Source organism: Balearica regulorum, chromosome 2, assembly GCF_011004875.1.
Source record: "Balearica regulorum gibbericeps isolate bBalReg1 chromosome 2, bBalReg1.pri, whole genome shotgun sequence".
Lineage (NCBI taxonomy): Eukaryota > Metazoa > Chordata > Aves > Gruiformes > Gruidae > Balearica > Balearica regulorum.
In genome coordinates this window covers 163,640,224-163,654,648 of record NC_046185.1, presented here as the reverse complement: position 1 = coordinate 163,654,648, position 14,425 = coordinate 163,640,224, and the positions used below count along the sequence as shown (strand labels likewise).

Below are 14,425 nucleotides of genomic sequence, written 5' to 3'. Positions count from 1 at the left end.
AGGCAATAACTGCCGTTAAGCACTGGCCTTTTAAACCATCACTAGAGTTACCTGAATTTGAAAGCAGACACTCTCAGCAGTAGCAGTTCAATAAACAAGCAAAGCCTGAATCTATATCATTAGTCTCCAACTGATTGATTCACTTACTTGATTCCATTTCCCTCTAAAGAAACAAGGAATTGCAGCAATAGCAATGCAAATAAATGAATTTGCATTTTTTTTCCTATCTGTGGTGGATGTGTTGGTGGATTTGGAAAACAGTGTTTACTCCTGAATTACAGAGCCCTCTTTGCCAGTAAGCATTTAATTTGGGTCATCACGGAAATCCACATGCCTCCTCACTGTCAGGATAGCTAAATGAATCATAGAATGGTTTGGACCTTAAAGATCTTCTAGTTCCAACCCCCTGCCATGGGCAGGGACACCCTCCACTAGCCCAGGTTGCCCAAAGCCCATCCAACCTGGCCTTGAACACTTCCAGGGATGGGGCAGCCACAGCTTCTCTGGGCAACTTGTTCCAGTGCCTCACCACCCTCACAGGGAAAAATTTCTTCCTAGTATCTAATCCCAATCTATCCTCCTTCAACCTAAGGCCATTATCCCTTGTTGCATCACTACATGCCCTTGTAAACCGTCCCCGTCCAGCTCTATTGAACAAAGACAGAATCTCCAATTCTTAATGAAGACAAACTTTTATGTGAAATATGGTACTCAGAGGTCTAATTTCATGTTGATACTATAAGATTGAAACATCAAGTCACAAACCTGGCCTCTTGACACAGTTATCCCGCTGCACATACTTCATGCAGCAGGATCATTTATTTCGTTAAAATGTATGAGTCAAAATACTGTGGATCTGTATTTTCGCAGGATATTTTTATAGCTGGGTAATTCTGCCCACTCAGTTTGTAAGCATTTATTTGATAACATTCAGCTTGTCTTTTGATGCATGGCAGTGGTTTTGCTTCATTTTTTTCTCATATGTAGACAAAGGATGCCTGCAGCCTATATGCAACAATAGCATTTTTTGTATATGAGAAAAGAGAATGAAAAGGTACAGCAAACGGAAGGAAAAAGAAGATTTGTATGTCTTTAGTTTTCTATGGGAAATGAAAACAGAATTGCAGATGCCTGTGAATGAACTATCTGTGGTTAATGGTACATAAATTTTCAGCTATTCACTTAAATACTCAGATTAGCATTTATGTCAGAGGTATCATGTACCAGTAACAGAGAATGGGAGAGGACCCAGACAAATATCCGCTCCTACATTGTAATTTTTCACGCCTCAAAATGTTCAAGCACTCTGGCCAAATCCTGAAAGGCTCTAAAACACTGCAGGATTTCGCCAAAGGGGTATAAAAGTGTTGCAAGAGCCAGGCCTTTATATTGCAATTGTCGATGTTATTTGGAGTCTTACTTCCACTCTCTGCTACTTCCACTTAACTTCAGGAGTATCAGCAGTCCTGCTGAGTTCAGTGAGAGTTTTCAGGAGCTCAGAGCTCAGCATGAATTCAAATGCTCTACTGGCTTCAACTCAAATCATCTGGCAGGAACGTCCCCGTTTTGCTTTGGAAAGAGATTACATGAACTCTGCTTAGGAAAGAGCTCCCTCTTCTGTTCTTGCTGAAACAAAACCAGTCCTCTGAAGAAAGGAAACTATTTCAAACCACTTACTACAGCAATGGAGCACAGTACCGCAGTACATTGCCCAAAACGGTGCACTAGGGCAGTCCCCTTTCAGTCCAGCTTTTCCTTTTCTGCTCACTCCACAATTACTGCATAAGGTTAGGAAGTGTCTGCATGTCCAACTACAGCTGAATGAAGTTAGTACAAGAGATTTCTTGGTCAGTCTTCCCAAAAAATTTTATCCAATCCAATATGCCTTTGGCACTCATAAATAATGTACTATATATTCATTATCAAATATCAGGAATACACTTCTTTTCTCAACTTTGTCGGGGAGCTGTCAAAGCCCATTGGAGCTGAATTCCCTACTTCAATTAATGCTGAGCATGAAGTCATAAACCATCCTTAAACTGGAAAGGATGAAGTGATGGGTTAGCACTACCTTATACGCTCTGTCAAGTTGTATGAAAGCGTTGTACGGAGTCAGACCCTGTTGCTTCGGCTTCCTCAGTGACTTACGAGCTGGCTTTCTGCATTCACATGAAGTCATACAAGACTTACTAAATGCTTCCGGAAGCAGAATATCAAAGGTGGCTCCGCAAGCACCAGTTCCAGTTCAGCAACAGTTGGGACTTGTATTGTCTGGGTTTGGCTGTTATCTGACATAGCTCAGCTTTCCAATACAGTACATAATGGAGAACTGACCTCTTGTAGATTTTAAAACTTAAGAGTGTATTCCTTTGGCCCGTTAATAATCTTTTACAAATAAAGTTAGCTAACACAGGTAAATAGCTGCATAATGCTGGTGGCTATCTTCAGCTGCTTTTTGGTTACAGACAGGAAGCAAGTGCCACTCTTGGCCCACTTACAGCTCAAGTAGATCCCATAGCCCCTAACATAAATGTGGAGAGGCCTAATATATCATTGCTTCCTCATGATCTCAACAGGGCCTCAACACACTGTGTCTCAAGATTTATACGAAATTAAATAGGAAAACAAAATAATAATAATAATTTAAAAACAGCTGTGGTTGCTGCTTTAGCATATTAAAGAGGTTTTTCAAAACAACAGACCCAGCTGCTGTTAAATTTAGTAAATCAGAAATACTACTTTATGGCCCACAGAGGGGATAATGGCATGTGTCTTAGTGTATGGAGCAGCAGGTGATACAAACTTGAAAATATTTCTACCAATTATAAGTCACGCTCACCTCTAGCACTGGGAACGCACCACAAGACCAACACTCAGGGCGCCTGAGCCCTGCGTATGACTTTACTATTGATATGTTGTGCGACCTGTAGCATACAGGTTTCTCTCTACCTGCTTCAGTTTTCCCACCTGTAGTACTGGCAGAGTGATACTCACCCTCTGCTTAAAGTTGTTTGAGAGCTGCTGCTGAGAAGTGCTAGATAATGAGGCAGCAGGTTTTATCATGCAGATTTTATATATGCACAGAAAGGGTCCTGCATTGCTCAAACCTAGAGCATCTTTGGAATCCCAGACTGGTTAAACTCTATGGGTGACTCAACCTGAAGCATTTCAAAACCCAACCCAAGTCACAGCCCCACTACGAAACCTGCTTTGAGATGTGGCAGGCTGGGTCCTACTGCTTTAGCAACCCCCAAATAAACAAAATGCCATGCCTCCCACTCTTCTCAAATTCTGCACAGAAAAAAAAACAAAACCTAAAACAAACAAACAAAATAAGATCAATTAAGAGTATAAGACAGAGAAAAACCAAAAATACATATTTGGAGCTCAGAGAAGGAGCCTCTTCTAAACCTTCTGTATCAATGTGAAGGAATGCAGCACAATAAAAAAAAAAAAAAAAAGCTAAGCTAACTTTTGAGTAAAATACTTTGAGACACAGAAGCTGTGTGGCATCATGATGTGTGGGGACGCTAATTTGGCTTAATATAAATACTGCAATGACACATGCTATCCTGCTTCAAAGACATACCACAATGTCTCTACATGGTAGAGCTCTGTGCTGGTAGTTAAACCAGCCTGTTTGGGCCTGGCTTGGGTATCTTGGCACAGCACTGCAGTGAACCACGTGGACGTACATATGCACTTGACAGGTATTCCTTGATTTTATTCTCTGAGGTTTTCTGGATATACTACTGCAATATTTAGAGGGAATGAACACTAATTCCTAAGGAGAAAGCAATGTCTGCAGATGACCTCTACAGGTGGGAGTCACCTGTGCTGCTTAGACGTCTGAATAGTAGAAGTCTGACCTAGTAACCAGCTCCCTTTTGAGGCAGCAAAGAGAAAACAGCACCTCTAGGGTCTCTCCACTGACCAAGAAAGGAGTGGTTTGGGATGTCAGAAGTTACGAAGTTAAATCTTAAAACATCTCTGACCTTTAGTATCTTCACCTCTTCCAGCTACTTCCACTCAATGAAATCAGAAGTTGTATCTCAGTCACTCTTAGTTCTTCATCAGATTTCCTCACCATTTTAGTATAATATTCTTACAAATATTCTTACCTGTGGCCTGACAACCGAATCTCATTTTTCTTGAGGGACCTTTCTCTCTTCTCTCTTCCAGCCCCGGAATGTCTGTGGGAGGCACTCACTTTAAGGCCTTTCTCATTGCTGTCTGTATCAAAGCTTGGAACTGATTTTTTTTCTTCTGTCTTGGTCCTCTCTCTTTCAGACAGCAGTTTGGCAAGAAAGTCATCTTTATCTTTGGGGATGCTTCTTAGTTTTTCAGAGGCTGAACTCACATGTGAGCTTGATATAGTCTTTGATGCAAACTCCATATTGACTTTACTTTCTTGAAAATCAGCACTTGGGAAACTCAGATCATTTTCTTCATGTTCTTCACTCTTCAACTGTGCTGTGCTGCTTATGCTAGTGGATCGTTTTGAAAGCCTCCTTTTTTGCAGAGCCTAGAAATAAGTGCCATTAAAACCACAGATGAAAATTTGAGCATCTTTAAATAAACATGAAAAGCAAAGGAAAGGTCTATCACTAATTTCTGGGTTAAGCAATTGCTTAATTATTAGGAATCAGGTTAAATAGTGCATCAGATTTTTTTTTTTTAAAGATAAATAAGAACATACACTTTCACTTAAAATTTGAACAGTATTTAAAGATGATGTATACCTTTAAAAACTGCTTTCTTTTACCCAAGATCATCAACAAAATACCTTCTAAGAGCTTAATTCTGGGGTTGTACCCAACTCAGAGGAAACCAAGACATATAAGACATTTTACTGGAAAGACTGCCCACTACAGGTACCTCATCTTTATTTCCAAATCAGAGATATTTAGAAAAATCCAAATAATTCATTTAACTTCCATATTCTCCTCAGTATTATCTAAATGATACATTTTTATAAATCTCAATTTCTCATTACTACAAGCCTAATTTTACACAGGGAAAGTTCATCTCTATATAAAAGCAGAAAGGAAAAAAAAAAAGGCGAGAATTTTACAATTGTGTTTTGAAAACACTTACTGATGGAATTTGGTCTGATTGCACCAATTTAGAAACACATTTCTAACTCAAAGTAATTTTCAATTCCAAATTGCTACAGATTAAATGTGGGGTTTCAGATAAACCTGAGTGAAACAGTTACTTGTGGCTAAGAAAACTCTGAAAGCTGTAGATATTGCTAAGATAAAAAAGTTTTCCCAGGAAAATGGAAAATCCCATCTGTCAAGAGGTAAGAGATAGCGAGAGATATAAAGAAATCCTGTAACCTAAGATCACAGACCCGCAGGCGGTAGTTGCACATAGTAGTTGTATCTGAAACAGTTTTTATTGCTGAATTAAATCATGTATTTTCAGACTGCAGATTTAATGGATTAGCATGCAGGAGTCACTTTAGTATTTTTTGCAAATGACTTTCGTAGAATCATAGAATCATATGATTTTATTGGTAGATAAAAAATTGAAATATTTTGGATGGCCAAGCCAAATATTTTTTAAGGGTTGGAAATTACCTCTGGTGAACTTGCTACTGGTCCAGCCATCATTCCTCTGACAATGAGACCAGACCTAGGTCTTGGCTTTTCCTTCACTGTGGATTTGAGCTCCTCAGAAATCACTGCTGCTTTTAAATCTTCTCGACTATCTCTTAACTTCTTATCCCCATCAGAGGGTAAGTGGTTATTGTGTATCGTTCCTGTGTGGCATTTTTCACTTTTGTGCTGATGTTTTCTGGATGGAAGGATTTTATCTAGTGGATTCTCAACATCATATCTAGAAAAAAGAAAAAGGTAAAACTTCAAACAGCAAAATAATACACAAAGAAATAAACGAAAACATCTGCTTGTCAAATTAAGTTACTTATTATCTAGCAATGGTACTCAAATACTATCACTTGTCACTTAAACATCTATACGTTGGTCTTCAGGACGTTATTTCAATTGTAACACTTTAATCTTAAGCTTACTTATTTTGATATGTACCATATCATAACAGAAAGCAAACTATATATATCATACCAGACAGGTCGTACGCTACCACCAGCAGTTCCCATTCCTTCTCCATCTGCTTGGCTGGCAGTTTGAAAATTTGTTAACACTCTTGCTAACATCCTCTGTTATCATGTAACTTAGACTGACTCTACTGACCCTTTTCACTCTTTGTTCAAATGTAGAATACTTAGTTTATTTCAGAAATAATGGTACTTTTGTATTTGGGCTTTTCCTTGATAATAGGTTGCTACATTGCTGTCATTTGACCTTCTCCATATTCTTTAGCCTGGTACTCCAGCTAGCAACACAAGGTGTAGTTTGCTGTTTGCATCTGTTTTCCTGTGCATATATAACGCTATAAACAAGCTTTTCTGAAATGCAAGTGAGATTCACCTGGATCTCTGACTCCATTTGTACAACAACAGGATGTGCATTTCTTTCTCAAAAATATATTTTAACAAATCAAGTTCTCACTAAAAATATGTATATGATTTGTGCCTTGTAAACACATTCTGTAAGATATTATGATGAGTTCAATTTTCTTCTGATCTGTTTCACTGGCTGCAAAACATTAGATCACTGTTAAATGGAAGTTCCCACTTCACGGAGACCTCTTTGTGTCTGTTGATAAATTTATATTCTGTGTAACTGAAAACACTAGCTTTCTTTATGATAACTGTCCTTGAACTTGTTTTTCACTTTAGCATGGTTTTCTCCATCCTATTTCATTGTAAAGCAATTCCATGAGTTGAAGCATTGTTTACCACAAAAACATTCCTTTTATTTCACCAGTTAAAAATGGCTTTTTGAAGTAGTGTCTGGTGTTGTGAAGACACACTGCAGATGTCAGCTGAAGGGAGCGCGATCAGTCTCTGGGAGAATTTGGAAATCTGAAATTACTGCTGACCTTGGACCCGGTAACCCCTCGCTGCCAAAGGGCACCGTGTGTCAGATCAGAGACTGTTTTAACAGTTACACACATTGAAAAACACTTCAAGAGATTAGTTAAAAGGAAAGACGACTCTTTAATAAGGAACCAGTGAAGAGTACCTGTCTAATTAATACTCTCCGCTCCTGAAAGCATTGTTAAAAATTATCCAGGTAGTTGAAATTAAAACTAATTTCAGGCACTGGCTGGTTGACCTGGTAATGCCTGACTTTTCCTTGGCGGGAGGGGATGGAAATGGCTCGTTGTGCTTCTGCCAGAGCGTTTCTCTCACCGGTTCATTTTGTGGGCTGCAGTCGGAGGTGGCTGAGCCATCGCAGCAACCTGCCCACGACAGTCCGGGTTAGGGCAGCTCCTCCTGCGGCCATGCTGCCGAAACACTGGGACAAGACCTGATCCGAGGGAAAAATGAAACTACTCATCCAGGAGTGCCTACCTGTGTCCGAGGGTCAGATTCTCAGCTGGTTTTGAATGAAAATTCAGTTACAAATACTGATTTGTATCAGGACAGGCCCCAAAACCCAGAGACCCCTGTCACACCCAGTCAACCCACTTTTCCTTCCCCACACCTCCAGCCAACTTCAGCCTCCCCCACCTCGGGATGGCATAACTACTGAGTTTGGTGCACGTGAAGGCATGGAAACCTGTAAAAATCACAGGATTTAGATGGAAAACATGTAAGTCAAGACAGGATTTTGCTCTCTTCAGAGCTGGCAGCTTTCAGTGGGTGGCTGGGTACTGTTTCCAAGCTCATACACACGAAAGGTTGGGTATTTCTGGTTTTTGCTTTCTGATTTTCCTTTAATCTGACATTTTTCGCTCCCCTCAGCCTCACTGGCTGGAGCAGCGAAGGGGAATACTTCACCCTTTGAGGGACGGTGCCCGCGCCATTCTGGCCAGGGGCCCTTCCTCACAGCACCGCAACACCCCCCACCCTCCCCTGTCAAATACACGTTGCTTCTGCGTGTGGGGCTTTACTTTGCTCCTCTGCATTTGTATGTTCATGTATGTGTGTACAACGAGCGTGTACGCGTCCGTGTGTGTCTGGGTGGGGGTGTGTGTGTCAACATACACATAGCGCATATCTTTCCCTCCAGTGGGGGACTAAAACCATAGAGTACCCTCCAAAGTAAAGCAGAGCGGCCCCATAACGCTCCACTTCCTGAACAACGGCGGCCACTCTAGGCCAGCAGCCGAGCACTCTCTTTGCGGTTTCCCCCACTGGCGGGCGGGGGAGGGAAGCTCCCGGCTGCCAATGCGCATGCGCACCACGGGCTCTCCGTGGCCGTTTGCTCCGCGGTGACAGAATCGAAAGTGGCGGCTGGCTTTGCCAACTGCCGGCCCGTGAGGCCAACAACAAAGAGTGGGTTATATTTCAGGAAAGGCTGCTGAAAGATGAACAAAATGAATTATAAAAACCGGACTTGGTATTTGTAACAGGGGGCCAGGGCCTTGTGGACGTTACGGTGAGATACGGATGTAAGGCGACGTCTGTCGTGGATGCAGCGACAGGAAAAGTAAAGAAATATCAACATCTCAAAAATCAAGAGCTGACGAATGCTACTAATATTAAATTTATGGGTTTCCCTTTGGGAGCTCGTGGGAAGCGGTCCCAAGGCAGTTACGAGTTACTGACTGATTTAGGGCTCACAAGCTCCTGACAAGAAAAAGTTGCTCGTTGTCTGTCAAACCGAGCGCTATTCACTCCAGCTGATATTACATGTGTGTTTGCAAGTCAAGCACAGACTGTTAAAACATCACGATAATTGAATTGTAACCGTATCATTCATTGAATTATAAATAAACTGACTCTTTCCTTCTACCTATCCATCATCTGGGGTAGAACTAACCTGCTCACGACGGGTAGAGTGGGAACTAAACCCCAGGAAAGTCCAAGGAGAATCGATTGAGATCTAAAAGATGGTACGTAGGAACAACAAGGGACTCAAAAACATGATGCTCCTAGTGAGAGACAAAAACTACCAACGTGGGCCAAGGTGGACGGGCCACCTATATTTAAGCCGGAAAAGTAATGTGTATAATTTTATATATGTTCGATAAATACTCGCTGGACGTAGGCAGGGTCGCCGTTTTGCTGGGGGTCAGTGAGGGGAGTGTAGTGGCCACTTAACTCTGCTGGTGCTGCTATTTGGTGTCAGAGGATTCCTCTGTAGGAAAAAGCGTTTCGCTATCGTAAAAAAGGTCTGCACGCACTGGAGGGGCTCACAGATGGAACAATTTGTTGTGTCTAGGGAAAAGGGAGAAAACGAGGCAGGTAGGAGCCCTGAGGCAGCGTGAGATGGGGTAGTATCAAATGGGGGGAAAAAAGTTGACTGACAACATGCTGAAATCTCCTGTATCAGAAAAAGAGAAGCAGCTAATTCTTCCTTTGCACTGCCACCTTTTCAAGTGTCTCTTCTCAGCTGGTAGCATCAACTTTCAAAATCTTGGCTTTCTTCCCCCATAAGGAAGGACTTGCTGGGGTTATGCAAGCACTGGCGCTCAGACTTAGCTACTTTGAGCATGCTGTGTTTAGGATGAGGAATGAAATTAGATTAATTCCCTGAGAGTCAAGGCTGGGAAGGTGAATTACTCTTTTGTGCCCATTTTTAAAAGCTTTCTATTGAAGCACAGTTAGGGCTGCTACTCCACCTTGAGGCACTAATAAATGCAATTGAAAGACTTGGTTACATGCTGTTTTCAGGTATTTCGCAAGATAGAAATAACTGAACCTCTACTGTTTGTAACAATACTGAATTTAAGATGGTAGGCCTTGCTTTTGACTATGCAAGGCATGAATATACCTGTAGTTGGAGTGCAGGTGGTTAGTTCCTCATCAGACTATGCTTCAATTTGAATATTTCCAATTTGCAAGGCATAAAAGCTCAGATTCAGTGACCGAAAGATGCAATTGAGATTATCAGTCTTCATAATTGGTAGGGAACATAAAAGAGCATTTTTGAAGGGTGGCTTGCATAGGAGATTTTAATAATCTGGAAATTTAAGCTTTTTGTTAGTAGCATGACTGGTAAAAGGTTGTGTAGCTGAAGGTAAGGACAAAGAGAAAGAAATAAAACAGTACCTGCAGGCCTGAGTTTCACTTTCATCGAGCACAGAGGCACTCCCACGCACATGATCTTTATCCAAAAAGTCGGGTGGCTGCGATGTTGAGCTCTTACTTTGAGGAGTTGACAGAGCAGAACTTGAACTGATGCTTCTGGAAGTCCCACGGTGCTCAAGGAAGTAATTAGTAATAATTTCAAGAAGTGTTTTCAGTGGGTTCTCCTTTGCCTGTCCAAAGAGAAAAATAAAGTTCTTGGTGACTATTGAAACTTTTTGTTAGTCTTGCTGCAGCCTAAGATAGGATATTCTTTTTACACTGAACATATTAACTACTTTCTAGAGTTAGCTGCCTATGGATGTGTCCCAGATACTGTGACTGTACAAACAGCTCAGGAAACTGGAAGATGTCAGCTAGAGAATGTCAAGAGCTCGAAGGTGTTGCTGTGTTAAGTGATGTAACCATGATATAGAAGAAAAACCCTGTTACGGTCATTCCTTATTCTCATCGCTAAGCAAAAGTATGGTACATCATCATTGCAAAGTATGGTACTGCGCTAGAATACACCTTTTCTAATGTTACCTGGTCAACTTCAGAAGAATGTAGAATGAACTGCAAGTATTTTTAGTACCTCATTTGAGTCTTTGTGGTTTATTTCATCAGAATTTGGTGAGAAGCGTGGCCTCTAGAACTCTATTCACATGCTTGGGATAACTCACTTGTTATATTGTTTTTCAATAGTACTCTGGAAAACACATCCTGTGTACATGAGCATTTCATTAAAAAAAAAAAAAAAAAAACCAAAAAAAAGAGAAACACCACAGAAGTTTAGGGCTTAAGTAAAAAAATGCTATATGATGGCTGCTACAGTGATGTAACAACACTAGGAGATTTTTTTTGAGGTGACTTACTATAGGATAGCCTCATGCTGCTTACCAAGAGCATCATGGTGCCTTAAGTCACGAGTGAAATGGAATTTATCCATTGATGTCCCTGTCATCAAATATTGCTGTCTATATTACATTTCAAAGAATAATAAATGCTAGAAGTGTAATTTTATCTGCCAAGTCTTATATAAAGTTGCAAATAAAAATGGGCATGTAAGGGTACTTCCAAAACTGAATAATCTAGCCGTTATGATGGAAAAGGTGCTAAAGTGAATAACTGCTCCTGGTTTGTTGGAGGTTGCAGTTTGTAACAGGGGTTCGTAACTGCCAGGTTCTCAGCTGCGTCCCAAGAGCTGCAATCTCACCTAAATATTATATTCTCCATTCCTCAGAGACCTGTCGGCATGTTCCCAGCAGATACAAGCTTGAGTTCTCCACTGTTTGGACATACACTACAGCCTTGATCCGGTTGGCATAGTTTCATGCGATCTGATACCACATTTTGGGGAGCATGATCTGTTTCCTTACCTTGTTCTGTTTGTACAAGGAGTGCAGGTGTAGGACATTTCGAAGTTCATTCCTGTTATTGATACTAAGTGCAGAACGTGGAAGCTCTTGGTCCATGGTGGTGATGGTTTTCTTCAAACCCTGAGAAGGAGAAGTGTCAGATTTAAGAGTACTTGAGACAGTACAACCTAGCAAAGCATTTATTCTTGACTTTGTTGGAGGTAATATGAAACTTCTTGATACATTAAACCAGCAGTAATTAGTAACAAGCTAACCTTTAGAACCTGTATTTGAATGGAACAATCTTGCATTACTGCAGCCCACAGATGTAAGAATAATTAAGATGGCAATATTGTCTGTGAGGCAGAAATTACCAAACATGGAAAAACAAAAGACCATGTAGGTGACTTCAGCTGCTAAACAGCCTCCTAAGACTGACTGGTCTGTATGAAGGCTCTTGCTGATACCTGGGCTTCTGGTTCAAGTAGTTCCAGAAATACTGAGTTTGCTTTTTCCACCAAGGTATGATATAGCTTTTCATGAATGTGATTCTGACTTGGGTAGTTACAAAGTCTGAACATCAGGTGTACGCTATCTCTTGGTGGGTCCAGAACCTTTATCTGGACTTCAGGTTATTGTGATCAGTCTCGGGTTGGAAATCGGTCAGATCTCCGTGGCGTCGGCTAGTTTGGGGTCTTCAAACTTCCTCAGCTACTTAGTATCTGTAGTCGGCATGCATGGGCACTTCAGAGACAAAATGTGCGGGCATCTCACTTTCTGGAGGGAAAAACTGAAATGTCACAGTCAGATCCTGAACTAATTCAAGTGGTGCAACAGCAGACCACCATTTTGAGAGAGAAAGTCCTGATTTCTTCTCTGAAGAGCTATTGGTACAAAAAAGGATTTCTTTTTTTCTGCAGATGGATTGTCTGACTCAGATTTAGGGAACTATGAACAAGTTGTGGCAAATAAAGGGTGGTTTGCGAAGTTGGCTCTGATGTGTGGCAAATAAAGGGTGGTTTGCGAAGTTGGCTCTGATGTGTATTAAAGATTTGGGGGGGAGCAGGGGAGCACTTGCGCAGAAGCACAAAGATTATCAATGTCCCTTGGTTTTGACTCCAGAGTACAGACTATGAAATAGATGTGACAATTCAATTATAAATTACTATTGTAAGCTTTTTTTCAGTTTTTCATTTACAAGTATCTAACTCAGAAATGTAAATATCTTTCATTTGAAAACTCTTTGCAATCAATTGACCAGACAGAATTGAGCCTCTCATACTTCTGGCAAATACTGAAGCGTGCATCTGAAATTCTGCTGGCAAATGTTTCAACTTTGTTCACAAACATGGAAAATGTGCATTTGGAGACTGGATGCAAAACAGATCAAGAAAATTGAGGTTTGTGTAGCAGTGGCTGTTTAATTTCTGATACAAGCTAACTCATTCCTGACACTGAGGGACTGACTGGGCTGGACATGGGCAATATTTCCTTAGGATTGAACATAAATACCAGGCAGTAGGTACTTTCACCTGGAAATGCAAAGATGCCTTTTCTTCTGCTCAATCCCACACCTCTGTACAGTACAAAGTTTCCTTTACAGCATTAAGTTTGTGAAAAGTACAGTGGCTTCTGTCATCCCCTTATCTCTGTCCCCTTCCCCCCAGATAAATCTGTCTCCCAACCTATTACTGAAAACTGGAAAAAAAGCATGTTACTGGTTTCTCTAGCACCAGTACCATTTGCTTTTTTTTTTTTTTTTAAAAGTCTTTGTCCTGGGAAGTTGTTTATGCCTCTTGTAAACACAAGGACAATAGCAAGATAGATAAATAATGATTAAAAAAAAAATGCAACCACATTTCTTGATTTAATTTTGGGTTTTGCAGGCGCATGTGCGTAAGAATCAGGCTGTCTCAAACAAGGAGGAAGCTGACTTCCATGTTCAGCAATAAAAAGGCATCGTGGGAAATGTAGTGCAGCTCCTTTCCCGACAGCCTTGCTCCCATTCAGGTCTGGCTGCTTCAAGGCTGGAAGAAGTCCCCCCTCCCAGCGTTCCTCAATCTTTTAGCACTTAACACTTTTCAGGTGTCATTCTCATTTGTACAAGCTGGAGAAAATCGAGACAAGTTACCTTTCTACTGAGAAATTCTCTCACCAGTGATGCAGCCACTTCTTCCACAAAGGAGTTGTCCATTTTTTAGCCCAAAGCGTGCTTAGGGGGCGTATTCTTTACTTCATCTAACAAATCATTCAAGTCTGCCGACATCTCAGCTCTTCGGTGCGGCCTTTAACTGCCGCAGTCCCGCAGCGGCGGTGGGCTGGACGGTAGCGGCAGGGCTGTGTGCAGTCCGGTCGCTGGAGGAATGTTGCTGTGGAGACCGTGTCATCGGAAGGAGGTAGAACTCCTCCCCCTGGGAAGGAAGCTGGTGATAGACTTAAAATGCAAAGAGTTCATGGTGTAGCGCTGCAGGAAGCATCTCGGTCGTTGCTTTAAATAATTGAGAAAGGAATGTTCAAATCTGAGAGAGGGGACAATCTTCTGATTTTATTTTTTTAAGAAGCATAGTTATTTGCAACCTATTAGTCCTGTCCTGATGCAACTTATCACCGTAGATGTTTCTTTAGTAAAATAGCACTCTTGTATAAAACAAACAAAAAAATGCAGCTGCTAAATTAGGTTTAATCTTCATGCTGGCAACATCTTGGGGGGGAGAAGCATTCTTCAGTTGAATCTTTCCTTTCAGACTGCACCTATGTTTGCCGGTAATGCAATATGCTAACGGGAGAGATTGTGGTGTGTAACACTTCGGGCTTGGGGATCTGATTTTGGTTGGAGAGGCCATGTGGCAGGGTACTGTCCCAGGATTGAGATTCCACAGCCTGGGCAACCCCTTCCAATATTTGACCACTGTTAGGTGAATAAACTATTTCCCTTATCTAGTTAAAATTGCCCCTGCTACAG

The 14,425-nt window shown here is 41.2% G+C and overlaps 1 protein-coding gene across 12 annotated transcripts in view; it reads right to left on the bottom strand.

The window, feature by feature from the left end:
• The window catches only part of MINDY4 (MINDY lysine 48 deubiquitinase 4), an 82,522-nt gene extending 68,661 nt beyond the window's left edge, over window positions 1–13,861 (bottom strand). For 9 of the 12 annotated variants that reach the window (XR_012834225.1, XR_012834226.1, XR_012834227.1 and 6 more), the window contains exons 1-5: window positions 13,595–13,859; window positions 11,485–11,604; window positions 10,091–10,299; window positions 5,586–5,844; window positions 4,122–4,525 (exon numbers count right to left, since the gene is read on the bottom strand). Coding sequence is in view for 8 of the 12 variants with exons in the window: in XM_075746768.1 (XP_075602883.1) it covers window positions 4,122–4,525; window positions 5,586–5,844; window positions 10,091–10,299; window positions 11,485–11,604; window positions 13,595–13,657 (1,055 nt within the window). In the remaining 4 variants the exon portion in view is untranslated. Of the gene's footprint in view, window positions 1–4,121; window positions 4,526–5,585; window positions 5,845–6,455; window positions 6,569–10,090; window positions 10,300–11,484; window positions 11,605–13,594 lie in introns of those variants that run through there. The other 3 variants (XM_075746769.1, XM_075746774.1, XM_075746776.1) reach the window with 3 other exon arrangements.
• Between the last annotated feature and the right edge of the window lie 564 nt (window positions 13,862–14,425).